At 39.5% G+C, this 25,215-nt stretch overlaps 2 protein-coding genes across 6 annotated transcripts; both read right to left on the reverse strand.

Annotated features, from left to right (window-relative positions):
- Positions 1-541: 541 nt before the first annotated feature.
- Positions 542-11,742, reverse strand: LOC128605927 (hexokinase HKDC1-like). Of its 3 annotated transcripts, XM_053621804.1 has the most exons (18): positions 11,100-11,741; positions 9,690-9,852; positions 7,782-7,930; positions 7,292-7,411; positions 7,034-7,129; positions 6,828-6,927; positions 6,510-6,693; positions 6,025-6,180; positions 5,605-5,838; positions 5,185-5,489; positions 4,877-5,025; positions 4,610-4,729; positions 4,411-4,506; positions 4,157-4,256; positions 3,683-3,866; positions 2,691-2,846; positions 2,261-2,494; positions 542-2,080 (listed from the first exon to the last, which is right to left on the reverse strand). In XM_053621804.1, the coding sequence occupies exons 1-18, from the start codon at positions 11,160-11,162 to the stop codon at positions 1,942-1,944; spliced, it is 2,748 nt and encodes a 915-aa protein (XP_053477779.1). In that variant the 5' UTR covers positions 11,163-11,741; the 3' UTR covers positions 542-1,941. The 3 variants fall into 3 exon arrangements, with proteins under 3 accessions (XP_053477779.1, XP_053477781.1, XP_053477780.1); XM_053621805.1 differs by lacking the exons at positions 542-2,080; positions 2,261-2,494; positions 2,691-2,846; ... (1 more) ...; positions 4,157-4,256; positions 4,411-4,506 and having other exon boundaries at positions 4,627-4,729; positions 4,851-5,025; positions 11,100-11,742; XM_053621806.1 differs by lacking the exons at positions 5,185-5,489; positions 5,605-5,838; positions 6,025-6,180; ... (5 more) ...; positions 9,690-9,852; positions 11,100-11,741 and having other exon boundaries at positions 4,851-4,919.
- Positions 11,743-13,402: 1,660 nt separating this feature from the next.
- Positions 13,403-24,298, reverse strand: supv3l1 (SUV3-like helicase). 3 transcript variants are annotated; one of them, XM_053621808.1, is made up of 15 exons: positions 23,861-24,298; positions 22,303-22,380; positions 21,212-21,319; positions 21,000-21,114; positions 20,399-20,567; positions 20,075-20,186; positions 19,896-19,973; positions 19,529-19,620; positions 19,059-19,239; positions 18,746-18,839; positions 17,287-17,506; positions 16,255-16,335; positions 16,002-16,178; positions 15,609-15,757; positions 13,403-13,992 (listed from the first exon to the last, which is right to left on the reverse strand). In XM_053621808.1, the coding sequence occupies exons 1-15, from the start codon at positions 24,117-24,119 to the stop codon at positions 13,611-13,613; spliced, it is 2,295 nt and encodes a 764-aa protein (XP_053477783.1). In that variant the 5' UTR covers positions 24,120-24,298; the 3' UTR covers positions 13,403-13,610. The 3 variants fall into 3 exon arrangements, with proteins under 3 accessions (XP_053477783.1, XP_053477784.1, XP_053477785.1); XM_053621809.1 differs by lacking the exons at positions 21,212-21,319; positions 22,303-22,380; positions 23,861-24,298 and having other exon boundaries at positions 20,410-20,567; positions 21,000-21,097; XM_053621810.1 differs by lacking the exons at positions 21,000-21,114; positions 21,212-21,319; positions 22,303-22,380; positions 23,861-24,298 and having other exon boundaries at positions 20,410-20,639.
- Between the last annotated feature and the right edge of the window lie 917 nt (positions 24,299-25,215).

The following is a 25,215-nucleotide window of genomic DNA, read 5'->3' on the forward strand; positions in this document are numbered from 1 at the left end:
CTTTCCTTCCAGAGCATGGATAGTACAGTAACCGTGAGCACTGAAGAACAGATAAGCCGATAAGGAGTGTTAAAATGAACAGCTAATTAGACTATTACAACCACACTGAACTGTTTTACTGACATGGAAACTTTCAATCTTTTAACTAATACAGTAAATTACAAGATTTAATGATGCATCAGCTAGCTAAAGACAGTTCATGAAAACACTGCATTATCTGTGTGTATGCATGTGTCAGTTATCAGGAGCTCATGTACGCATAGTGTGTGTGTGTGTGTGCGTGTGTGTGTGTGTGTGTGTGTGTAAGATGAACTGTGTATGTTCAGCTGTAGGCTTTTCCTCTAAGCAAAACAAATTGTTTAGCGTTAACAGGGAGGATTAACGAGTAGTTTTTCCTTTACTGCAGTTGACCTGACTGAAGTCTTATATCTGTATAATCCTACTGAAGGATTTAGTAGATAGAGCAATACATTTGTATTCACTGCACCATATGAGCACAATTTGAACATAATTTGTAATAACTTTTCAACTAAAACACCAATAGAGTCAGAATATTTATATTATTTAATGTGATTTTTGATACATTGAAAGTGATTGCTGTAATAATAATAATAGATGATCAAACATCCTACATTTACAAAAGAAAAAAAAAAGGTGAATGAAATGCTATACATAAACTGTGTTCACAACATGCTGGACAACAAAAAAACCTGATTATCGAATGATTAACAATCCTGTAAAGTTCATACACAAAGCTCTTCACCACATTCTCAAAGCAATAATGTGTAAATATACACTAACAATCAAAAGTTTAGACACACTCATTCTTTAATTTAACCCCCCCCCCCCCATTTTATAATAATAATAATAATAATAATAATAATAATAAAGTCATCAAAACTCTGGAATAACACGAATGGAACTATGGGAATTATGTTGTGATAAAAAATCCAAAATAAAAAAAATTCTTCAAAGTAGACCCCCTTTTTGCCTGGAGTTTCCAGAAATGTATTCTTGGCATTTTCTCAACCGATTTCTTGAGGAATTTCCCTGAGATGCTTTTTAAACAGTATTAAAGGAGTTCCCACCTACGCTGGACACTTATCGGCTGCTTTTCGGGAATATTTCATTCCAAGTCATCCATTTAAATTAATCTTTTCTTGTAAATAAAATGTTAGTTTTCTAATGAAAGAAATGAATATGTTGGCACAATGACATTTTTGTCTACAACACCGATTTCAAACATTTAATCACACACCTTCAGATCAAAAGGTTTTTAAGATCATGAGAAACATTTCAGACGAGTGTCTCCAAACTTCTGACTGGTAGTGTGTATATATATTTTTTAAATTCACTGCACATCTTGTGGATGAGAGCCTGTTCTTGACTAGTCTAAATACACTTGTGGCATTCCAATATACAAAGCCACTTTCCGCTCTAGATGAGCCTTATTCGTGCTATTCTCTCTGCCTGCCCATGCAAACCTGCTCACTCACATGAGTGAGTGGAAGGGGGGAAGGGGGAAGGGGGAAGGGTCAGTGTGTGACAGCAGTGAAATCAGCTGCACAGCTGACAACCTGAGATGAAATCGCAAGAAGTAAAACATAGTCTGAGTGATGATTCTGCAGACAGAGGGTTAACAGCTTCTGTTTTATATGCCCTGGTTTATACTTTGTTATTAATCATTAAAATGATACACAGCCAAAATAAATGAACAGGAACCTTCTCATCAAAGTTCTAGCCAGTACTTGTAATCATATCCAACAAAACTCCTAAGATCTAGAAACCGTTTTAGCTTCTTGATGAGGTCTATTTGTCTAAATTTATTATATGCAGCTGGATAGCTCCCAGGTGCCTTTGCTGTTAATTTCCAGCTACAGATGAATAACATCTCCCAGTATATAATCTGCTGGAAAAAGAATGCAATGCCCTTCAGCATGGTTATGTCTTCTTACAATACTGACGAGCCACAGCTGTAATAAGTGCTGCTCCCTTCCCACTGCCATCCTCAGACAGGACGAAATCCACCTCACACTTGGGGGCAAGTTCTTTCACAGTGTCTTTCAGAATTCTCGAGAAGCTGCAAAGAGAGAACGAAGACATTTCTAACACACACGATTGAAGGGCCTTGAAAACCAAAAACTAAGCCAGGTTTTAAATCACAGGCCATGATGATTGCCCAAGAAGCTGAATCAGGTGTATAGAAAATAAAAAAATAAAAAACTATGCAGTGACTGATATTTTCCAACACTTTACTCACTGTGGATGGAGTTTGTAAAGCGTGCCATCCACCCCCACAGTGATATCCAGATGGTCAAGTCCTCGGTTCTCCCTGATTTTGTCCACAATAGCAGCCATTCCTGCGCCGCAAAGCTGTGCAGCTCGGTGTGACACAACACCACACACTTCCTTAACGATGATACTGTCATTGCATGTGCTGTTCAGACCCAAATTCTGCAGAATAGTTCTGACTTGCAGTAGCGCCAGCCGGTCACTAGAGGAGGCCATCAACAGATTACAGAACAGAATATAGTATCAAAATAACCATGACAACACTGGATCTGTAACTAAGTACATAAGATGTCTGAGACATCTGATTAAGCTGAGAGATTCTTCTCACTCTGGTTATAATTGGAACAACAGTTTAATATATCTAGTCTGTATGACTACAGTTATCTCTGAAAGTGTACCTTTCAATCTGTGAGAGAAACTTGGTTTCAAAGATGCCTCTTGTCTTAAGACACTCTGTAATGTGGCCACGAAACAAAAGACCCCGTTTGGTGAGATCTATGAGAATCTGCCTGACAATTTCTCCCAGGTACATTCCACTGGTCATCTTCTCAAACCTGTGTACACAAAATAACATGTTCAAGCTCACAGAGTGCTCCACGGGCTCAATTTCCCATTTGCTATATTTTCCAGAAAGAGAGTTTATTCAGTATCTGCAGTAAAATGGAGACAACATCAACAGCTTCCAAACCAGCATGTAAATAATATAGGCTCTCATAAGTGTGTGTTCCAAGCACTGCAACAAGTCTGAGAGGGCCAGTACTCTTATGATACAGTGCCCTCGTGTGGACAAACACTAAACAATCACTTACCAACACAAATTAGGTACGCTATATGGCCAAAAGTTTGTGGACACCTGACCATCACAGCCATTCGTGGGTGTTCCCCAAACTGTTGCCACAAAGTTAGAATCACACATTTGTCTAGAATTTCTTGTATGCGTCAGCATTATGCCCCTGTGCACAAAACGAGGTCCGTAAAACATGGTTTGCCAAGGTTGAAGAACACGAGAACCCTGACCTCAACCCCACTGAACATCTTTGGGATGAATTAGAATGCTGACTAGATGTCAGACCTCCTCATCACCAACATCAGTGCCATCACAAATGCTCTTGTGGCTGAATGTGCTCCAATCCACAGCCACTCTTATTATAGGAGGTTATTATAACAGGAAAGGGAGATTCAATTGTGTGTGTTTAAATTGGGTGTGATTGTCGGGTGTCCACATACTTTTAGCCGTATTGTGTATGTTTACAAAAAAAATTTTCAGAAATGAATAGAATTGAAAGTATTGATTTTATTTCTTATAATGAATTGGCCCAATTGATATCATAAAGGTATAGATAACATAAATATCAAATGTGGATGAATAAGCCATCATGGACAGTCATACCTCTGTTTTCCTACATTGAGGGAGCCGCTGTCCACCTCCCGATCAAACCGTGTCCGGATATCCTCAATGTTGTCGTTATCCCCAAAACCACCCCACTCAGTGTTCACACACATGTGCCCCTCATCCCCATCCACTGTTTCAATGTTCTTCATGTGTTCCATGTAGCAAACATTGCTGCCGGTTCCTGTATGTTCAAGGAAAACCCAGATAAAATTCAAGAAGTGTTTTAGATATTTTTTTGTAGCATACTCCTCCAAGAGCCTCCAAGAGCATGGTTGCTTATGTCCATATGATGTGATAATATCTTCTGTTTGATATTAACATAACTGTGTAAATTTTGCCTTGTGCCTGCATGACTATAAAAAATTAGGCTTCATTATGAACATTAAGAGCTGTTATTAACTGACATAAGATTAAAGTAGGGCACAAGAAAGTACGTCTCATATTTTTGACAGGAGGAGATAAAAACTATACCAGCAATTAGTCCAATTTCACAATTAGGATCTTCATATGCACACGTCATCATCGTGCCAACCGTGTCGTTTACCACAGCAACAATATCAAGGTCAAATTCCTACAGGGACAGGATATGACAAGAAGAATTACTCACTTACTCTGTGCAATGGTTTTACAGATAAGGATAGAAATGAACACATTATATTTTATACATACATTCATACATATATATATATATATATATAGTGTACCAATTTCACATTGTGTCTTACATTTCGTCTCTTAATGGCCTCTCTCAGCATGTCCACCACATCATTCCCCTCACAATGAGTAGCTTTGAAGCCTTTTGTCCAGCTCACCAAGATTCCCTAATAATATAGATTTTTTTTTACTGGTAATGATTACAGGTATGTTTTCATAGTTGAGATGAAGTTGTTAAATCTACATTAAGCCTCTGATAAACTCTGTTACCTTATCAATTCCATTCTGTCTGCATGGAAATGAGAAGGTGAAGCCAAGAGGCAGACAGGTGTTTTTCATCCCCATGTAGTCCAGGAAATCTGAGATACAATGCACTATGTGATCAAAGAGCTGAAAGAAAACAGAACATGCATTAGCTAGAGCTTGATGTGGATTAACCATAACTTTTATTATTATGGCAAACTAATTCCTATTAATGTCATCTGAAAGAGCGTATGCATGAGCTGATCACCAGCAAAAGAAGACATAAATTTGCACCTCCTCTCCAGTGCCCTGCATGATTTCTAGTGGGATGGCATAGATCTTGTTATACATGCGGACAGATTTGCGAATTCCAGTACGGATCTTCACCACCAACACTCTGAAGTTTGTTCCACCCAGGTCCAAGGCCAGGAATTTTCCTCTCTCTGGGGTAGGACCACCAATAATGAAATAAATCAGTACACAAATTGTCCATTTTAAACACTCTTATAGCCACTGTAAATGCTACAGCCGGGATTATCAAATGGTAGGGCCGTGTCCGCCTTCCTTAGCTAGCTTTCTTGATTTATTTATTGATTTTTTACCTGTGCCATCTGGAGTCCTGTAAACATACGAGGGCAGCATTTTGACCGAGGCAGATCCATGAGAGTCCTTTCTGAGGCCACGCTCCAACTCCACTCGCATCTTATCTTTAACCTGTTGGAGTTGTGTGTGGCTAAGGGTAAATTCTGCTAGTGTGTTGTCAATCTCTTTGCGCTGTGATGCTAGGCGTTGGGCAACTGCAGTCACCATGGCTGCCCCTTTACCACTGCCACTCTCCGACAACACAAAACGGACATGGCATTCAGGCACCAGGCGTCGTACTACTTTATGGAGCCTCTTTGCATACCTGCAAAATTCATTGACAATATAGAGACCAACATACTGTGAGTACTGGCCACGTATCTTCATGCAGGTTTATTTGTTTGAAATGACAACTGCAAGGAGCAATCAAGTTATCATACTGGGGATGAATTCGGTAAACTGTTCCATCCACTCCAACTGTGGTCCTTAGTGTCTTTAGCTTCTTGTTCTCCCGGATGCGTGTGAGGATGGCAGCCAGCGTAGCAGCGCACAGGTTAGCTGACCTGAAGGACACAATGGTGCAAACATGCTGGACAGCAATGCAGTCGTCCTCTGTAGGACTGAGACCCAGCTCTGTAAGGATGTCCTTAGTGTTCTTCAGCCCGTCTTTGTACCTGGAAGCAGAAACCAGGTAAAAATAACTAAAAACTACATACATCATCATGAAAACGAAAAAATCCTTATTAACAGGTTTTAATGACTGAATCACATATAGGTTAGCTGAATTCTTATAGCAGAAACATAGTGTCAAGTAGGGCAACAAGTTTGAAAAAAAAAAAAAATCTTAGCAAACAACTTACTCTTCTATCATGCAGACGTGCTTAGTTTGAAACCTCCCTTTAGTGCGAAGAGCATCTGAGACTTTTCCTTTAAAAAGCAGGCCACGTTTAGCCATTTTCAACAGGATAAGCCTCACCAGTTCTCCCATGTGCATCCCACTCACCATCTTCTCAAACCTTAAAGAGACATGAGCATGTGAATTATTAACAAGTAGAATCTTGATTTAGAGACTTTTGAAGGAGGCTCAATATTCCCAGATTCGTGTGAACACCACAAAATGTTTGAATCTAGAATTAATCATTAACCTGCCTCTACCTTTTCCAAGGGCAGGGAAAACAGCGATTTTGAAGAAACTATGGAGCAAATTGTAGCTAGTGACATTCTAAGTGAAAAAACTATGCAAGTCTTCTACTTCCGCTTTTGTTTACCGACTGCTGCTACTAAAATGAATATTTATTCAGCCTTATAAATCAATTCATTATTTCATTAGTTAATAAAACCTCACAGTTGTTTTCCAGGGTTGATGGAGGCTGCATCAATTTCCTGGTCAAAACTTGTAATGAAATCATCAAGCGCCCCATCATCTCCAAACGCTCCCCACTCTGTATTGATGCACATCCTGCCCTCATCTCCCTCCACGAGGTCAATGTGTCTCATCTCCTCCATGTAGCATGCGTTAGTGCCCGTACCTAAAGCAAGACAGAAAACTGGCATCTTAACTGTATGTTTTGGTTTAACGTTTGATCACCAGATGATGATGTTACGTGATTGCTGATCAGCTTGTAGTTCAGGTAATGTTCAGACATGGTCACTATGGTCTCACCTATGATGACTCCGACCTCACAATGCTGGTCATCATATCCACAAGTCATCATGGTCCCCACAGTGTCATTGACCAGCGCCAGAACATCCACATCAATTCCCTGTTTTCCCACACACACACACTTTTAAAACCTTATTTTTAACGCGTTCTATAAATATCAATTTAAATATAATTATAGTATATATTTTAAAAAGTTTCTTTCATACCCCAACGTTGTTGATGGCCTGCCTCAGTAACTGTACAACGTTGGTACCTTTAACACCTCTGGCCTTGTAGTTCTTTGACCATGAGAGCAACATGCCCTACATCATTTTAAGACTGGATTAGTAATAATACGGTAACGAGATAAATGATCATAATATTGGTACGGTACAATTTTCTCATGAACTGAAATAAACAGATGTAGTTGCACTTTTTCGGGCTGCATGACATTCCTATAGCCGTCTGCACTTTGTGCTTTGTACCTCATCAAGTTTAGACTGGAGACAGGGGAAGGAGAAGGTGAAGCCCAGTGGCTTTTTCTTCTGATTGATGTTGTTCTTCTGCATGAAGGTTTTTAAAGACTCTGCCACGTGATCAAAAAGCTGAAAGACAGATAAAGTGACGAGAACAAGGGTCAACTATTTTGGCTGGTTGGTAATAAAGATAATTACTCTGTCTAATGTCTTTATCAGTATATAATAAAATGACACCAGAAATTGTGTCAAAGAAGATTATAGGTCAGTGGTGATTCAGTTCTTAATTGGTCAACAGCATCAGATCCTTATGGTAGGTAACATTCCTGCCAACTGCAAAGTAATTATAAATGCATGATGCTTAATTGCATTCGCTGAGGACTGCATTGCTATCATGCTTCTAAAACTTCTTTGTTTCAAGAAGAAAGTCTATATTTTAACTATATACTTATCACATCTTTTCAATCATTAAATGTTAAGTTTGCAATGGAGTACGCACATCTGTTCCTCTCCCATTGAGAATTTCCTCAGGAACTGGAAAAGTCTCGCTCTCCATCTGCACTTTCCTTTTCCCATCCTCAGACACCTTCACCTGCAGGACTTTGAACTTGGAACCCCCGAGATCTAGTGCCAGGAACTCACCCTTTTCTAGATGTGTCACAATCACATAACACAGATGTTTAATATAAAATACCTACCTACTACCTATAAAATCGCAATTTTTAACATCTGTGTATCCTACAGCGTATAAGATGTGATCGTACTGTATAGTTTGACTGGGCTTAAGTTCTTGAATATGACATTTAACTCTTCTACAGTACCCTCCATTAATATTGGCACCCTTGGTAAATATAAGTAAAGAAGGCTGTGAAAAGTTGTTTTTATTGTTTAACCTTTTAATCTTTTGTTCAAAAAATGCACATTCAGAATACTCTGCTCACATGGATATTGCAAACAATTGCAAACACAACACAGGTTTATATACTAAAAAAGAAAAAAATCTTTGTTAAATATAGGTGTGTAACAACTATTGGCACCCCTATGAATTCATATGACAAAAATATATTTGAAGTATATTCCTGTTGATATTTTACATTTCTTTAGTACACCTTGGTGACTAGGAACAGGAAATTGTTCAGCCATGACTTCCTATTTCACAGGGGTATAAATATGAAGTAACACATAGGCCAAATTCCTTTAGTCATTCATAACAATGGGTAAGACCAAGGAATATAGCTGTGATGTGCTGCAAAAGGTTGTTGAGCTTCACAAAATGGGAAGTGGCTATAAGAAAATAGCACAAGCATTGAAAATGCCCATTTCCACCATCAGGGCAATAATTAAGAAGTTCCAGTTAACTGGAAATGTTATGAATCAACCTGGAATTTGACGTGTGTCTATATTGTCTCAACGCACTGTGAAGAGGATGGTTCGATTGGACAAAAAATCTCCAAGGATCACAGCTGGAGAATTGCAGAAGTTAGTTGGGTCTTGAGATCAGAAAGTCTCCAAAACTACCATCTGAAGTCACCTACATCACCACAAGTTGTTTGGAAGGGTTTCAAGAATAAACCTTCTACTCTCATCCAAAAACAAACTCAAGCGTCTTCAGTTTGCCAGACACTACTGGAACTTCAAATGAGATCGGGTTCTATGGTCAGATGAAACCAAAATAGAGCTTTTTGGTAATAAACACCAGAGGTGGTTTTGGCGCACACAGAGAGGTAGCCATATGGAAAAGTACCTCATGCCCCCGGTTAAATATGGTGGTGGATCTTTAATGTTTTGAGGCTGTTTTTCTGCCAGAGGACCTGGACATTTTGTTAGGATACATGGCATCATGGACTCTAACAAATATCAACAGATATTAAATGAAAACCCGACTGTCTCTGCCAGAAAGCTTAAAATGCACCGTGTTGGATCTTCCAGCAGGACAGTGATCGAAAACATACATCAAAATCAACACAAAAAGTTTTACTGAGCACAAAATCAAGGTCCATGTTCATCTCAGTCCCATGACTTGAAACCTATAGTAAACCTGTGGGGTGAACTGAAGAGAAGAGTCCACCAACGTGGACCTTGAAATTCGAAGGATCTGGAGAGATTCTGTATCGAGGAATAGTCTCAGATTGCTTGCCATTCTCCAACCTCATCAGGTATTATAGGAAAAGACTCAGAACTGTTATCTTGGCAAAGTATTGAATAAAAGGGTGCCAATAATTTTTTTTTGATAAACCTGTGTTGTGTTTGCAATTGTTTGATATCCATGAGAGCGGAGTATTTTTGTGAATTTTTTGAGCAAAAGATCAAAAAGTCAAACAATAAAGACAATTTTTCACAGCCTTCTTTGCACATATTCACCAAGGGTGCCAATATTAGTGGAGGGCACCGTATGTGTGACATGCACCTGAGCCATCAGGAGTGGAGCGGACGTGTGTGGGTAGCATTTTGACTGTAGCTGCTACGTTGCTCTCTTTAGACAGGCCTTTCTCCATCTCCGCACAGAATCGAGACTTAATGTTCAGGAGCTGTTCATCAGACAGACGCATGGCATATAGGAACCGGTCCACCTGTGTAAAAGGTTATAAATAAACAAATAATCTATTCAACAGGGCTGTAGGACTCGACTCTGGTGTTACAATTGAATCCAGTCATGAGACGTTTTCTGTATTGACTTGCATTTGTCTCAGACCTATTTGCATTTGGACTTGGGCATTGGTATCACTAAATATGGTCTCCAGTGAGAGTTTGAAAATATGTTTGTTATCTTTTTTTTTTCTGTATGCACATAGATTGACAAGAAGTAATTCTTTCTTCTAGAAATACATATATACGCTAATCACTGGCACAATGTATGAATGAAGCCAACTAGTTAAAGTAAGGGCTCTGTCTTGACTTGATCTCCACTAGTCCTGTTCTTGGACTTGGCAAGGGTGTCTTCACTACAGCCCTTAACACATTTGCAATTCCGCTGTTTTGTGTTTAAATGCTTCACATTCTCTAGTCCAAATATTTTAAAATGAGATCAACAGTAATGACAAAAACAACTATTATTTCCATGACTTATTAAGTCATGTGTTATTCTTTTTTTTGATGTTGGCACTGTTCTCTATCCCATTTCATGGTTATCTACAAAAAGTATAATAAGATGAGTAATAAGAGAGTGAAAAGTCATAACGGTAGTGATTTGTAAATCGACTATAATTTTATGACATTTCAAAAGATAACATGGGTGCGCCTCTATAATGAGGATAACAAAGCCGTCAGAATGTCACAGCAACAGTAAACATATACTAATCAAACAAAGAAAAAGAAATATTTAAGATCGCAGATTGAACATAATACAGCACAATAATTGTTTTCTTTGTTCCTAAGAATGTGGCGGGAAATGTAAATTGAAACTGATTCAATCTAAAATTGGCTGAGAGGGCAAGGTCCTTAGTCTACACGGGCTTGGCTGTCTTTGCACACCAGTGAGATATGAGACACATGAGGGTTAATGATTCGCCGGAGCACTATATTTCACCATATTCACTACCAGCATCGGATGAGTGGCTCAGAAAGATTTGAGTGGCCCACAGACTGGTATGATCATACGAATGCGACCTGCTATTTGATTTATGCAAGAGAACACAAAAGCAGTTTGTAAACTGAATAAAAACCTTTCTTGTCAATTTAAAGGTAATCAAGGAACCACAGATGCAAAAGTACAAAGATCACATATTTGCAAAAAAGCTTATAGCAATAACATTTCTAATTAGGTTAAGAGAAATCTTAATAGATTTAAAGAAGTTAGCAAGTGAGTAATAAGAAATACCTTTTTGATCTGATCCTCCTGTAGCTTGGTGAAGTAAAAAGACAACAAGTGCACGGCAAACATCGTGGCTTTTTGCAGTATCTCAATATCACACAAGTGCTTTTAAGTTTAAAATTAAAAACACAAGAAAACCTGCATAAGATTGCCACAAATCCTCCCCAAAAAGTGTTTTCCTCCCAGGGCTTGTTCCTGTGCGTGTGCCTAAAGTTTACTCCTGTTGGAGCTGCTGTCCTCTGTTTTCTTCCCAAGTGTCTTATCTGTGCGTGAGATTAAAGTTTTCTGCTGTTAGAGCTGCTGTTCCCCAGAGAGAGAGTTAGGAGCTCTTCCTCTCCTGTTGTCCCCTCCCTCCTGAAGCTAAATCATTAATGGCAGTCTCCTCGCTCTTGGGCCGCCACTCTTACAGCTCTCCTAGCAATGTGCTTGGCTCTGTTCCAGTCAGGGCTTTTTCCTCTGGGGCCTGCACAGTTGGTGTTTCATGCAAACCGACCCAGCACAACAATGGTTTAAAAAGAGATCAGCCCCACACCACCCTATTTGAGCCTGTAAAAACATCCTCAAGGTGCAAAGGAAAAAGTTAGAACAAACAACTTTCAAGTCAGAACAGAGTGTTTATCTCTACTGAATCGGACTGAAGTGATCAGAGAGACAACGGTACTGTATTCTGGATCAACTTCATTGTTTGCAGATGTCCCAAGATAATTGAGAGCCAGTGATTAATGTCCCAGTTACACTTTAACCACCTACAGTAATCGCAGCTTTTAGATGCAGTTGTGAGGCAGTTTCAGTGGTATCAGTCATGGAGTCAAATGTAGGACTCTTTATTTAGTGAACATTTTAAATGTACTGGTTTGGATGAATACATTAGGTTTTATCAGCCATGGCTGTAATCCAGTTTCCATGGTTGCAGTAACAACTGGATTAAATGGTAGGTTCAGCAGACATAAAGCATGAGAGGGTGATGCAGTAAATCACCTCGATGTTAAGCAATTGCAGGGAATCCGTCCTGTGTAATTTGAAAATAAATTTCACAAACCATCTGCATTCTGTGAAAAAAAAAACAAAGTTATTTTGGTTCTTCCCTTTTATGGTCATTTTTATTGGTTCATTTTCTTATTGTTTGTACCTAATACTAGTTCTGCTGACATGTTATTCAAAGAATCATTGGGCCCTATCAGTGTTTAAAATTTATAAATGATTTGTGACTAAGTAACATGTATATGGTATGTATGGTATGTGTTCTGCTTCAGGATCTGGGCAACTTGCAATAATTGAGGGAAACATGAATTCTGCTCTCTAGCAGAAAATCCTAAAGGAGAATGTCCGGTCTTCAGTCTGCAAATTGAAACTCAAGCGCAACTGGATTACGCAGTGACAATGATCCAAAGCCTAGGAGTAAATCCTAGTCCTAGAAGTAAGTGAAAGACTGATCTCCAGTTATTGGAAGCGTTTGGTTGCAGTTATTGCTGCTAAAGGTGGCACAAATAGATTTTAAGTTTAAGGGGGCAATTAGTTTTTTACATTGGTGATAGATGTTTGATAACTTATTTTGCTTCAATAAATTATTTTTTTTTAATTGTGTTTACTCAGGTTGCCTTTGTTTTATGTTGTGTTTTGTTTGAAAATAAAACTATTTAATAAGAGATATTCACAAAAACAGAAAAAAAATGCTTTCACCAGCATCTCACTAAAAGTTTGATGTGGGTTGATGCAAGATCACCATAAAATAGGGACAGTTTTTTGATTGACAGGCTGTCAAAATGCGTAATTGCCCTTTTTGCCACAAACATGCTCACATCTGTACAAACAACCAAAGAGGAAAAAAAAACCCTAGTTTCTGATTTTGGATCAAAATAAAGATGCTGAAAGAAAGCAATTTTCTACTATAAAAACTGAAAATACTAGTTAAAAAGTATTTGGGAGTGATGTCACATGACTGGCCAGTAACCTTGAGTAAGTCAAACTTCACATCTGATAGATCTCATGGAAAGATGCGACCTTGAATAGAATTTGGCTGCATTCCTGCAGACTGTCTGCTGGGAAAAACAAAAAAGCAAACACATTTCATATCTCAGTTGCCTGTTTAAATTCAATATCATGTTTAATAATGTTTTATTGAGGGTGAAATGTCTTTAGTCCTCTCTTGTGGAGCAAATAGATCATATGTCAGTACAAAAATAAAGACGTCAACATACTGAGCTACACCAAACTCACTGTGAAGAAAATCTTTAGAGTAGGATATAGAACGGTTTATATAACATTAGCTGTGGAGGTGGAGGTAATGAGGTAATAACGAGGTAAAGAAAGCCCATGAAAAATAGTAGTGTGTTTTATTTGGAAGCTAGTAGCAATGTTGAGTCACGTTCACACTCAGATAGCCTTTCACACAGGTGTACCGCAATCTGAAGCTTAGGTTTCAGTCAGTCTTGACAGACACACATGTTAAACAGAACATTATTTGTTATATAGAAGCCCCTATATAAATGTAGAAAAGCAAGACCGATACCAAAAGCCTCATTTCTTTTTTTTATTTTTGCTAATGGTCCCTGTAGGTCCACTGGGGTTCTGCTCTCTTGTCCACTCTCTCTGCAGCTGCTGCAGGAGCTCTGGCGTGAGCAGACCCTCCTGAACTAGACGAGCGCCGAGAGAACTGTCCACACCCCTCTGGTCCTGTTTGCCGAGAACATGGGATTTGGATCCCCGAGCTTTTCTCAGTCTTAGTCCAGGGAATGGGGAGGTTTTTGATTCAGGTGCAGAACCTGCACCGGTGCCTTGCGCTTCTGTGGCACGGATGAGCCGTGTAATGTTTCTCACTCCAACCTGAATGATGCTGTCCAGTTCCTGCTGGATCTCACGGACAAGGTTGGCATCAGGGAACATGTCCATGAAGCGATAGCTATAAGGAGAATTCAGAAGGAAAATGAACAGACTGAAGTGGGGTTTTCAGCCAACTGGTTTTATGCTAATTTTCCGATTGCATACAATAAAACTGGAATGGACGTACCATAAATACAAGAAGAGTGTCTAAATAATGAACAAAAAAGACCCTTGGCAGTAGTTGGAAAGTTGCTGTACCAGGAGAATATAAAGGGTAACAGAAACAGTTTTTCGAATATAGGATTTCAAAGCAAGTCTACGTTTCAGTCTTCTCATGTTCCCACTACCATACTAAATAAGATGACAAATTTTATGACTGCCAACATACATAAGTCTTGTAGTATGAAATAGTGAGTAGTTTAATAGTATTGACATGAGTGGTATCCAGTGATAGAAAAATGGCTAAGAGCTGTAGAAGCAGATATAAAGAGATAAGAGTATAAGCATCACAAGTTTGCCAATATGCAAGTTCAGGTCAATTTTTTTGTTTGTGTATAATAATATGATTACGTTGATTCCCTCAAGATGTTTTGCGTTGCCTTTATATCTATGATTCATACATATTACCCTGTCTTTTGCCCTGTCCACATGTATACAGATCTTTTTGAAAACAGTTTTTACCGCTCCATTTAACATAAAAAAAAAAATCTCATCCACACAAACAGCATTTTGGAAATGACCTCTGTCTACACACAAAAACAATTTGAAAATGCTCACATGGGTACACCAACCCAGTGACAGTGCACAATACCGAATGCCCCAAGAATAACTTTAAGATCATGTGTACTGAGTGGTAGAGAACATGAAACGTGGAAAAACACTTACACGGCCAAACGTTTTCAAGCGAAAATAGTCAAACACAAAGAATCATGACGTCGAGGTGGAACTACTGTCTCAAGGCTACACCTGAATACAAAATCTCTGAACTGATGGAATTGTGGATTCAGGAGCAGGATGTGTATCATATTCACATACATGTCTGTTTCTGTCGTCAGACAATAGAACGAGTATGAAATAGTGACTGAAACGCAGCCCATTAAGAGACTACATGTTAACCAGCAGTCACTTCCAAGCTGCGTCTCTGCACTACCAAAATCCTGATTTTATAACCATGACGTCGCCTGACAAATTCCCCAGACACGCAAGTTTCGGCTATATTTACATGTAAAATGATCACTCGTTTACAATCGACAGAACGTCTCTTATTTGTTCTCTCACGCTGAATGTGCTGCTCCTCTCTGCCCTTCACTGAACAGAGTAGATGCAGAGAGAAGTGTACCTGCAGGGGGAAAGCAGGACCTCGCGCTTGCAGGACATTACAGGCGACTCTACAGAAAGTAGCTAAGGTTTGCCCAAAAAGTCGTTCGATTTGTCGCTAGGTGTCGATAGCAGGGGGAGAGGGAGGGGCTGCATCGGGTCGTCATATTTTGAGTGAAAGGATTGTATTCGTGTTCTATCGAAAACAAACGCTTTAAAGTTTTTTAGCGATTTCGTGTTTATTGACTTTTTCTCATTCAAGCACTTTTTAAGCACCACTAGATTAAAAAAAATGGTTATTGTCAAGGTTTTCCAGTACTTAAATTTCAAAAAGCCAAATTCAAGCAGAAAGAGAAAAACTTTACAATCTAACAATACCTGAGCCAAAGGTAGAGGTCCAGCACATCATGTACAGCCTCCAGATGAACAAGGTCCTTAATATTTTTGGGAGGGACCAATGGCCAGTTGACGTGTCGACACACCCAGGCAAAAGTCAATGGCTCGTCTCTGCTGAACTGCCTAGCAAACTACAGACAAACACACACATCATCAAGGGATGCTCACAGCATGCTCTACCGTAATACATAAAGCTTAACTGGCACTTCCTGAAACATACTGTAAACAAGACCCCAAAGGAACGAATGCTGGGAGAGGTAGCAGACCTTAGAGGTGTATAATCAGTCAGGCTGATCAAACAAAAAGAAAATCACTACACAGGGGAGAACTTTATACCATGAACCACTGTCATGTCATGTCATCCTTCATCAGTACCTTCAGGAAGGACGTGCAAACGAAGGGCTGTTTCTTGTTGATGGGTGCTGTACAGAAGACGTAGCGAGAGCGCAGGTTCAGAGGAATGTGCTGGATCATGTCTGCCAGGAACTTGAAGTCATCGATGTTGCAGACAAAGTAAAGGCCATCTACTTGTGAGAGGCTCACAAATATATCCTGTTACACAGAGGAATCAGTGAGCAAAATGTAGGCGCTTTGCCTAGAATAATGATTTCAGATTTTCAACACTCACAACGAGATTGGAGAGCGTAGCATCAGGAAGATGATAAGCAAACATCTCTATCTGTTCTGCAGTGGGGTGTAGACCTGCTGTCTGAAATCACATAGAGGAGAGATGTGTCAGGATACCATTCTTTAAGTTCAGCTTCTCAAGCTCAGATCACTGGGTGCCTACGTAAAGCAAAATGATGCAAATGGCATTTTTTCCTCTTTTAAGTCAGTTGCTGATGCTGTGATGCAGTTCTGTTGCCATGTCTGTGCCCTAATATGCTCAGCAAATTGCCCACTTGGGAATAAATACAATTTATTCACTTGCCATGCATGCTCCAATTGTATGTTCCATGCTCTAGACCAGTGTTTCTCAATCAGGGGGCCCCTGAACCCTAGTGGTCCATGGTGTAATTGCAGGGGGTCCGGGGGAAAAATTTTTAAATGTTTAAATAATATATATATTTTTTTTGTTGTTGTTGTTGTTGTTGTGTGTTTGTTAACCGTATCAAAATATATCATACACCCATCAAATGTAAGAACAATTTAAGATGGGTTTTAAAATTAACCAATTTGGTTATTCGTGACATGAGTTCATCGATGGATTTGGATGGAGCTGATGGATTGATGGAGCCGAGTTCATTGATGGATTTATTTTTAATTTATTTACAAATGAAATGATAATTTGCAAAAACCTATGAGGGTAGACAAGTTCATGTGTCGCACTGATGGATAAAATAAACAAAAGATCATTCAGAGAGTCAAATTAAATGTCACGCCAACAATAAAATGTAAAAAAAATAAAATCTTGAAATGTTTGATTCAATTTTAAATGCCCAATGTTAGTATTATTAATGTTAAATATTAATAAAATAAAGAATAAATAGAAATGACTGTTAAAAATATAGCCTATGATTGTTGTGGAGTGAGGGGTCCTTGTGGATTGTTTGAAATATGCTAAGGGTCCAGAGCTCACAAAAGGTTGAGAACCACTGCTCTAGACCGATAAACTGGGGATGGGGGGGGGGGGTAACGATGTTTCATAAGTGTCTCTCACCTCCACAGGGTCAACAGGTCTGCTCAGGATCTCCTTCAGCACAGGCAGATCATCGCGATGCATGGTGGTCACCTCTCCTTCTTTAAACATGGAACTGAAGCGACCTGCTCGGCCAGCGATTTGCAGAGCCTGAGAGGTGGAAATGGTGTCCATCTCCTTCTCCCCCTTCTCATTCACGCTGGGCTTCACCAGGGAGTTAAATATTATTCTCCTGATGCTCCTGGGAAGGACAGAAAGCTGGTGAGATTTCTAAATGAAGCAAGGAAATTTACATTCGAACAAAACAACAGCCTGAGTTGCATGAAATACCAGTACTGAAAAAAGTGTGAAGGTATCAAATTGAAAATTATACAATATTACAAACTGAAAGTACTAGAACCTGCTGCTGTCAGCGTATCCCTTCATATAGTCTGAGACATAAAATGCAGATGAAAATATTAGGTTCAATAGCAAGGAGTTCTTCAATATAATCAAATTGCTTTACAAATGTATTTTAACAGGTATTTTTGGTCCATGCCTTTGAACTAGTTGTTACTACATAAAATTGGTATTCTCCTAATTTCTTTGTACACCGTTTTTAGTGTTCATTAATTTTTCATCAAAATCTATCCACTCCTTTGCATCACACTGACTTTCAATGCATTTACTGTTTCTTTGGATTTTCCCCTACATTCTCCATAATTTTGTCTTGGCCAATTCCTATCCACCATAGAGCTGTCTATCATTATGCTTCCTCCGAGGCACTATGGCAGTCGCCATGCTTCCTCCGAGGCACTATGGCAGTCGCCATGCTTCCTCCGAGGCACTATGGCAGTCGCCATGCTTCCTCCGAGGCACTATGGCTGTCGCCATGCTTCCTCCGAGGCACTATGGCTGTCGCCATGCTTCCTCCGAGGCACTATGGCTATCACTATGGTTCCTCCGAGGCACAAGAAGCCAACCACTTTTTTCCCCAAATCGCTGCTCTGTGATGTATCATGAGCAGTGACTTGAAAAAAAGTGGAAGGCTTCGTGTGCCTCGGAGGAAGCATAGTAACACAATTAGAGGAAACGGCTATCCGCCCTCTTCCGCATACATGAGCTCATAGACACCCAGAAGTTTGAGCGGTGATGTGTCAGAGAGGAGAATATGCTAACTCTCCCACCCAGAAAACATAGCCAATTCTGTTCTGTTCTCTTGGACTCCTGGACACAGATGGCTGTGGCATCATTGGGATTTGAACACTTATGCTGCTCCACTTAGGAGCCTTTGCTATTATGCTTTTTTGCAAATGTTTCCCATTATTAAAAATTCTGCTATAAACTTTTTTGTATTTTTTTTTGCATGGTACTTCATGTGGTATCAGTAAGGAGGAAAAAAAACTACCATACTACTGTAACAACACTACTGGGCAATACTGTGCAAATACTAACACTCAAAGGAAGCATGAATATATAAGATGGCAGAAAACATACTAACAAGTTCAAACCCATTCCAATTGCATCGGTAGCGACGAGGATCTTACAGGGGTCATCGGGGTCATTGAACTTTTTTGCTTGAGCCAGCTTGGTACCTGTTAGTCAGAGTATTCAAGTTGTTAGGCCACAAGTTGACTGAATGCCACATTAGGAAAACAATACAAAAGAGGTAAATAAGAACTGTGCAACAACATATAATAGAATATACTATAGAAAATAATAGTTAAAAATATATTAGTTGGAAAGCAATATATATAAAAGGTATATATGCAGGCTTTAATATTACTGGATTCTAGAAACTCTGGGCCTCTTACCAGGTGGCAGACTGCCGTAAATGACAGCACATTCTAGGCCTCGGATTTCTATCTGCCTGCTCACTGAGTAGATGTCATTTTTGCTAAAACACACGATGCAGTCGCCGGGCTTCAGGTTGTCCAAATTCTCTACCGCATGGTCCGAGACAGTGAACGGAGTCAGCCGCTTATAGTTGCGGACCTTGAGAGTTAAAAAAAAAAAAAAAAAAAAAGTCCAAATAAATGAACGAAAAAAACAGATCAACCCTCTTCAAACATTATAAATCATCTACTGCTGATAAATTCCTGAATCAAACATCCAGTGATCCGACACTTTTGAAACCACGTCCAAATATAACTTTTACTCAAATGGAATATGTTGTGTGTCTTCTCGCAGCTGACACTTGCAGAAAATGTTTCCTGTCAAATCGATTATGTCAAACAGTCAAATTAAAGCTGCTGATCTGAACATAGCCAAAGAACAGACTCACCTCCACCTCCTCGCCAGTGCTGAACATGAGTTCAGTGATGAAGCTAATGGCTGCAGGTTCTCCACACACATGAATCTCCTCAGCACACAGACCTGATCACGTGAAAAACATGAAACAAAACAAAAAAAATTGTTCAGAAGTTTGCTGGATGCATAGAAAATCAACAAGCAAGCATCCTTTGAGTGTCACATGGCGGCAATGCTGCGAGCACAACAGACTTTAACTGGCTAATTGCATTAGCAAACTTTTTCTCTTGCCATTATGTAAAGAAACATAAAATACTGATGTCACAGACAATCCAGAAATTTAGAAAGTTCAAATCACCACAGTACACTCCAGTTGCATTTAAGCATTGCACTGCACTCACCCAGCAGCGCTCTAGTCCAGGCCCATCCTCTGGCAGGATCTCTGATCATCTGAATCTCATCGATGACCGCTACTTCGTCTGAACAGAGAATCACTAGTCAGTTACACTTCATATAACAAAACTGAGTGTCGTTAAGCTAGAGTATTTTTTAATTTTTTATTTTTTATTCCACCACTCACATGGAGTTGTAACACTGCACATCTCAATAGTACAGGCTACATGATTAGATTGTCTCCCCTCTGGATCCACAAAGGTTCTCTCTTCTCCTGTCACCAGATCACATGGCACACCCTAATAAAGTCAGAACCATTTCATTTTGTAATTATGCATATACGCAAGGGTAGAGTTCAATTAAACGCAGAACAGGCCATATTGCTGAAATATCACAGCTAGACTTTATTTATATAGTTGTACAAACAGACTTTTCACGCACTGTTCACATAAAACAGGATGTAATTGCTAAAAAAAAAAAAAAAAAAAAGACAAGACAAAAAAATCCTTACTGCAGAGTTACTTTTTTCAAAGATCTCATGGGCCAGCAGCTTGAGAGGACCGCAGTAAACGCCAGATTTTGCCTCCATGTATCTCTGAATGGCGTGGTAGGTCTTACCACTGTTAGTTGGACCGGCATGGAAAATGATCTTCCGCTGAATAGCTCGGGCCTCAGGATACCTACAAAACGTGTTCATGCCATATCAGAATTATGAGATCACAACTCAGAAATTTGACTGAGCCACTAATCATCCCGGACTTAAAAGTTTGTTGTTTCTATGGCAACATAGATGAAACCAAAATGGGCCATTGGCCATTATTATAGGTAGGAGTCAACTATATTATATTACACTGTCTTTTATTGGTTTGTTTTAAGATTATAAACACATGAAGCTTAATAGGATTACAGTAATTATAATTCTGATAAAATTACCATACATAACTGGCTGATACATGGCGCTAAATCGAGTTAAATTATGTTTTTAACTGCAGAAAAGGGCTGCTATTTTTGTCCATCAGGTGTGTTTATGATTTTAAGATGTCACTGCTCTCAAATCAGAGCTAGAAAAATAATACAAAACAAAAACAAACACAGTTTGCAACTTCCCCTACCAGTTCACTGGGACACGCAAATCGCTAATCTTGCGCAGGTCATCCATGCAGTCCAGCATGGGAAAGATCTGTTTGGCATGCCTCATAAAGTACGGGAAAATATCATCAATGTGTCCTGAAAAAAAAAGCACAAGATAGCAAACAGCATGATTTCAACAGATTATTAATGTCACAGTTAATTCTATAAGCGCTTGTGGTGTCTCAGTACTCACCTGCTCCATAGCAGATGTCACTAAGAATAATGTGCAGATCAGCAGCAAGAGCGTTCATCTCTAGAACATACTTCCTGAAACTAATAAAGGCTTGGTGGAAGAGACGAGCTAGAATAAAAAACAACAACAACAAACAAAAAAAAACATTATAGGCAGTAGATAACGAAACAAGTGCCTTGGGTGAACTCGAATCGGTCAAGTCTGCTTTGAAAAATGGCTTATCGAGATCAATGTTTTATTCTTTATGATTTAATGTAAGCAATTCCTCCACATAGCCAGTTATATAACATGTGGACCTCCATGTTTAGGACCTATACGTCTCATATCAGTTTTATATAAGTCTGGGTTGCACAGTTATAGAGATGTTTACAGACAGCTGGGGTCTGGCACTGTTTGCTGTTTCCTGCTTCAACACACAAATGCATTAAATCAAGTGTGTTAAGCAGGTAACTCATCAAAATGTGCTGGGCTACAAATATATGCCACAGTTATGTACCCTTGAGGTTAATGTGCACACCCTTGTGTTTTGTACATGGCAACCTCTGTTCAAATTGTAAAAGTACATCTGAGCAATATAGCTAGCTAGCTAGTCTATTAATATAAAAGCTTAAGTAATGCAACATGGCATAATTCAATATTAAGCTAATCCACCAAATTCAAATGTACTTTGGACAGCATATACTGTATTAACGCTACCCATTTTTTTAGGAATACCAATGAAACACAATGTGCCTATATCTCTAATGCTGCCACATCTCAAAATATCAGTACAAGGGACAGATAAGTTACTTACTGGCAACACATTAAACAACCGGTTTCACTTTTAATCAGTACATAGCATTACCAATGTGCTTGTCAGGTGTGCTGCACTTTTAAAGCTTTTGGATTACACGTATTTGACATCTTCATGACTGAAGGCCAATAATGCATCTTACTGTAATTATGATATACGTGTTAAGTCAGAGGAATGGGCTTCACTGGAACACTATCGATGCTCAGAGTAAAGCAAGTTAACCAGGCAATGAAAGAGAACTGAAATGAACACAAAGGAAACTGTTTATCAGTCTTTTCAGTTACATTGAGAAACTCACCATCGAGCCCCTGATCAGCAGCAAGCTTCTGCATCTCTTTCCTTTTGTAAAATCTATTCAGCACTTTCAGAAGTTCACCTGTAATAGAAGAAAATGATAAAGCAGGTCAACCAAAAAGATCTGCACACGAATGAGATTCATACAATTATTATTATTATACCCATTTGGGCTATATATATATATATATATATATATATATATATATATATATATACACATACACACACACACACACACATACATACACACACACACATACATACATACATACATACACACACACACCACCAAGGGCGTAACCATGGTAGGGACATTGAGGGGGTCCAACGAACTCGGTGGGAGGATATGCAAGTGAATGTAACGTTAATGGTCAAAAACTGGACCTGACGTTAGCCTAGCCTACTTCGTGGGTGTGCAGATATCAAAAGTTAATCGACGTTCTTAAGAACAAACCAAGCCAAGGTATGATGCCTTCTATACTAAGCTATGGTTACCTACTATTTGGGTATCTAGTTACTTACTGTCTGAAAAAAAGCTCGTATGTTCTGCTGCACTTTTCTACGCTTGGCTACTGTCTCCATTTCTTACAGACTGAGCGGCTAAAATATATCAACGAACTTGTGTTGAGTATGGGCGCAACCAAGTGTACAATTGGAGGGGGGGCACACGCCTATTTTCCTTAACATACGGAAATATATTAAAAAGGAATAGACATAAATAAATAGAATAGATGAAGAAAAGACAGATCCGTTGGCAGGGTTCATTAAATGGGGACATATAGAAAATGATTTGTACTGTATTTTGGGGGGGGGGGGGGGGGTTTGGGGGTCATGCAGATTGGTATTTCCTCAACATTGGGGGGGATGACACGACCCCCCCAAAGAATGCGTGGTTACGCCCATGTTTACCACTCATACTGTTATCTACTCAATAGCTACAGTACATTTTCACTGCCCATAGCCTTGCTATTTATTTATTTACTGTGTATATATATATAAAATTTTTTTTTTTTTTTTTTTTTTTTTTTTTACATATCCAACCTGCACTGTGTTAATTTGCACAATGCTACCATTTGCACATCTGGTAGTTGCTAAACTCCATTTCGTTGCTGAGTATCTGTAGTGTACAATGACAGTTCTTTCTATCTATGTATGATGCATGAATATAAGTGAAGTGCGCATGCGCAGACACACTTTCCGCGACAGCTTGCTAATTTGTCATCTATAACTTGATTAATGCGCTCCTTTCGATTTCGTTTCTCTGAACAGACACGCAGACATTTAAATGCTCGACACTGCATTCGGAAATGTGATGTTTAAGGCTTCAAAGAACAAACAAAGTCCTAAACTGTTGGCAAGCGTTAGCGTCACTAATAACAACTGGGTAGTTCATCTCTTAATGCCATGCTTAATGTCAATTCACAACCAATAACATCCGTCTTCTGGTTAGCCATGTGGCTATACTTCTTGCACTTCTGCTCATTAACAAACAGCAGTGACACGGAGATTACACGACATGTAGTTAGACCTTATAGCTTAATAAACAAACTCCGCGTTACTTTTGTCCAGTGGCCGCGTTAGCTCGGCTCCCACCGCTCCTTCTGCTGCGCTGTCGCTTTTCACCGCGAGTGGGACGAACAGAGAGGTGTCTGGGGGTCTCCATGAGCTGTCTGAAGATGCAGATCTTCGTGTAGATGAAGAGCTCAGCACAGCTCTCTCTGCTCCACACACATGCCCAGCAGAGCTGGATATAATCGCACAGGCCCTGCGCTGCAAGTGTAAGCGCGTCAGTAAATACACACAGCGGTGAACAGACATGATTAAAACACCAGGATGTGTCTCATCTCCGCTAAACAGACCATGTGAACTGTGAACCAAAAGTACGAAGCTTTCATTGTGACACACAACACTAGGCTAGACCATGCCGTTCATCAGAAAACCTTAAGGTCAGTGATCGGCAGCTTCACCGGTGAGACAACGTGCAAAAGGCCCCCGGAGATATGGGTGTCTAATGTAATGCCTGCTGGTTATGATCTGAAATTAATTGTAAACATTAAGACGAGCAGCGCTGAAGAAAAGCGCAAATAGAGACGTTTCAAGTGATACGTTTACATCGTAATTGTATTATTTGCTAAATAAACATGTTTGCGATTTAGCAATTATTTTAGGCAGGCATCTTTCAGTGACCTTGAATCCGGACTTCACCGCCAGGTGGCGTACTCACTGTATATGTATATGCGGATGTACTTCATTTTGAAGTGTCAGAATAATAAGGCAAGTATTATGAGTGCTAGTGTCCTTCAATTCAGTAAGTAAACAAACAAATAAAAGAGATACAGTGGTGCTTGTAAGCTTCTAAAAAAAACACTAGAAATTTCTATATTTCTGCATAAATAGGGCGGTGGTTAAGGCTCTGGGTTACTGATCGGAAGGTCAGGGTTCAAGCCCCAACACTGCCAAACTGCCACTGTTGGGCCCTTGAGAAAGGCCCTTAACCCTCTCTGCTCCAGGGGCGCTGTATCATGGCGGACCCTGCGCTCTGACCCCAGCTTCCTGACATGCTGGGATATGCGAAGAAAAGAATTTCACTGTGCATATGCATATGTGATCAATAAAGACAGTATCATTATCATTAAATATGACCTAAAACATCATCAGAGTTTCATGCAAGTCCTAAAAGTACATAAAGAGAACCCAGTTAAACAAATGAGGCACAATATTATACTTGGTCATTTATTTATTGAAGAAAATGATGCAATATTACATATCTATGAGTGGCAAAAGTATGGGAGCCCCTTGTGCAGCAATAACTGCAACTAAGTGTTTCTGGTAACTGTTGATCAGTCCTGCACATGGGCTTGGAGGAACTTCAGCCCAGTCCTCAGTACAGAACAGCTTCAACTGTGGGATGTTG

This window comes from Ictalurus furcatus, chromosome 3 (assembly GCF_023375685.1).
Source record: "Ictalurus furcatus strain D&B chromosome 3, Billie_1.0, whole genome shotgun sequence".
NCBI lineage: Eukaryota > Metazoa > Chordata > Actinopteri > Siluriformes > Ictaluridae > Ictalurus > Ictalurus furcatus.

Excerpts from the sequence above, each read along its gene's own strand:
- LOC128605927 (XM_053621804.1), bottom strand. The coding sequence starts at position 11,162 with ATGTTTGCCGTGCACTTGTTGTCTTTTTACTTCACCAAGCTACAGGAG. Across the intron at positions 9,853-11,099 it reads AGGAGGATCAGATCAAAAAG|GTGGACCGGTTCCTATATGC; the intron begins GTATTTCTTATT and ends CCTTTTACACAG. Across the intron at positions 7,931-9,689 it reads CTCCACTCCTGATGGCTCAG|AAAAGGGTGAGTTCCTGGCA; the intron begins GTGCATGTCACA and ends TGACACATCTAG.
- supv3l1 (XM_053621808.1), bottom strand. The coding sequence starts at position 24,119 with ATGTCTGTTCACCGCTGTGTGTATTTACTGACGCGCTTACACTTGCAG. Across the intron at positions 20,568-20,999 it reads TTGCGTGTCCCAGTGAACTG|GTATCCTGAGGCCCGAGCTA; the intron begins GTAGGGGAAGTT and ends CACGTTTTGTAG. Across the intron at positions 18,840-19,058 it reads TTACGGCAGTCTGCCACCTG|GTACCAAGCTGGCTCAAGCA; the intron begins GTAAGAGGCCCA and ends TCTGACTAACAG.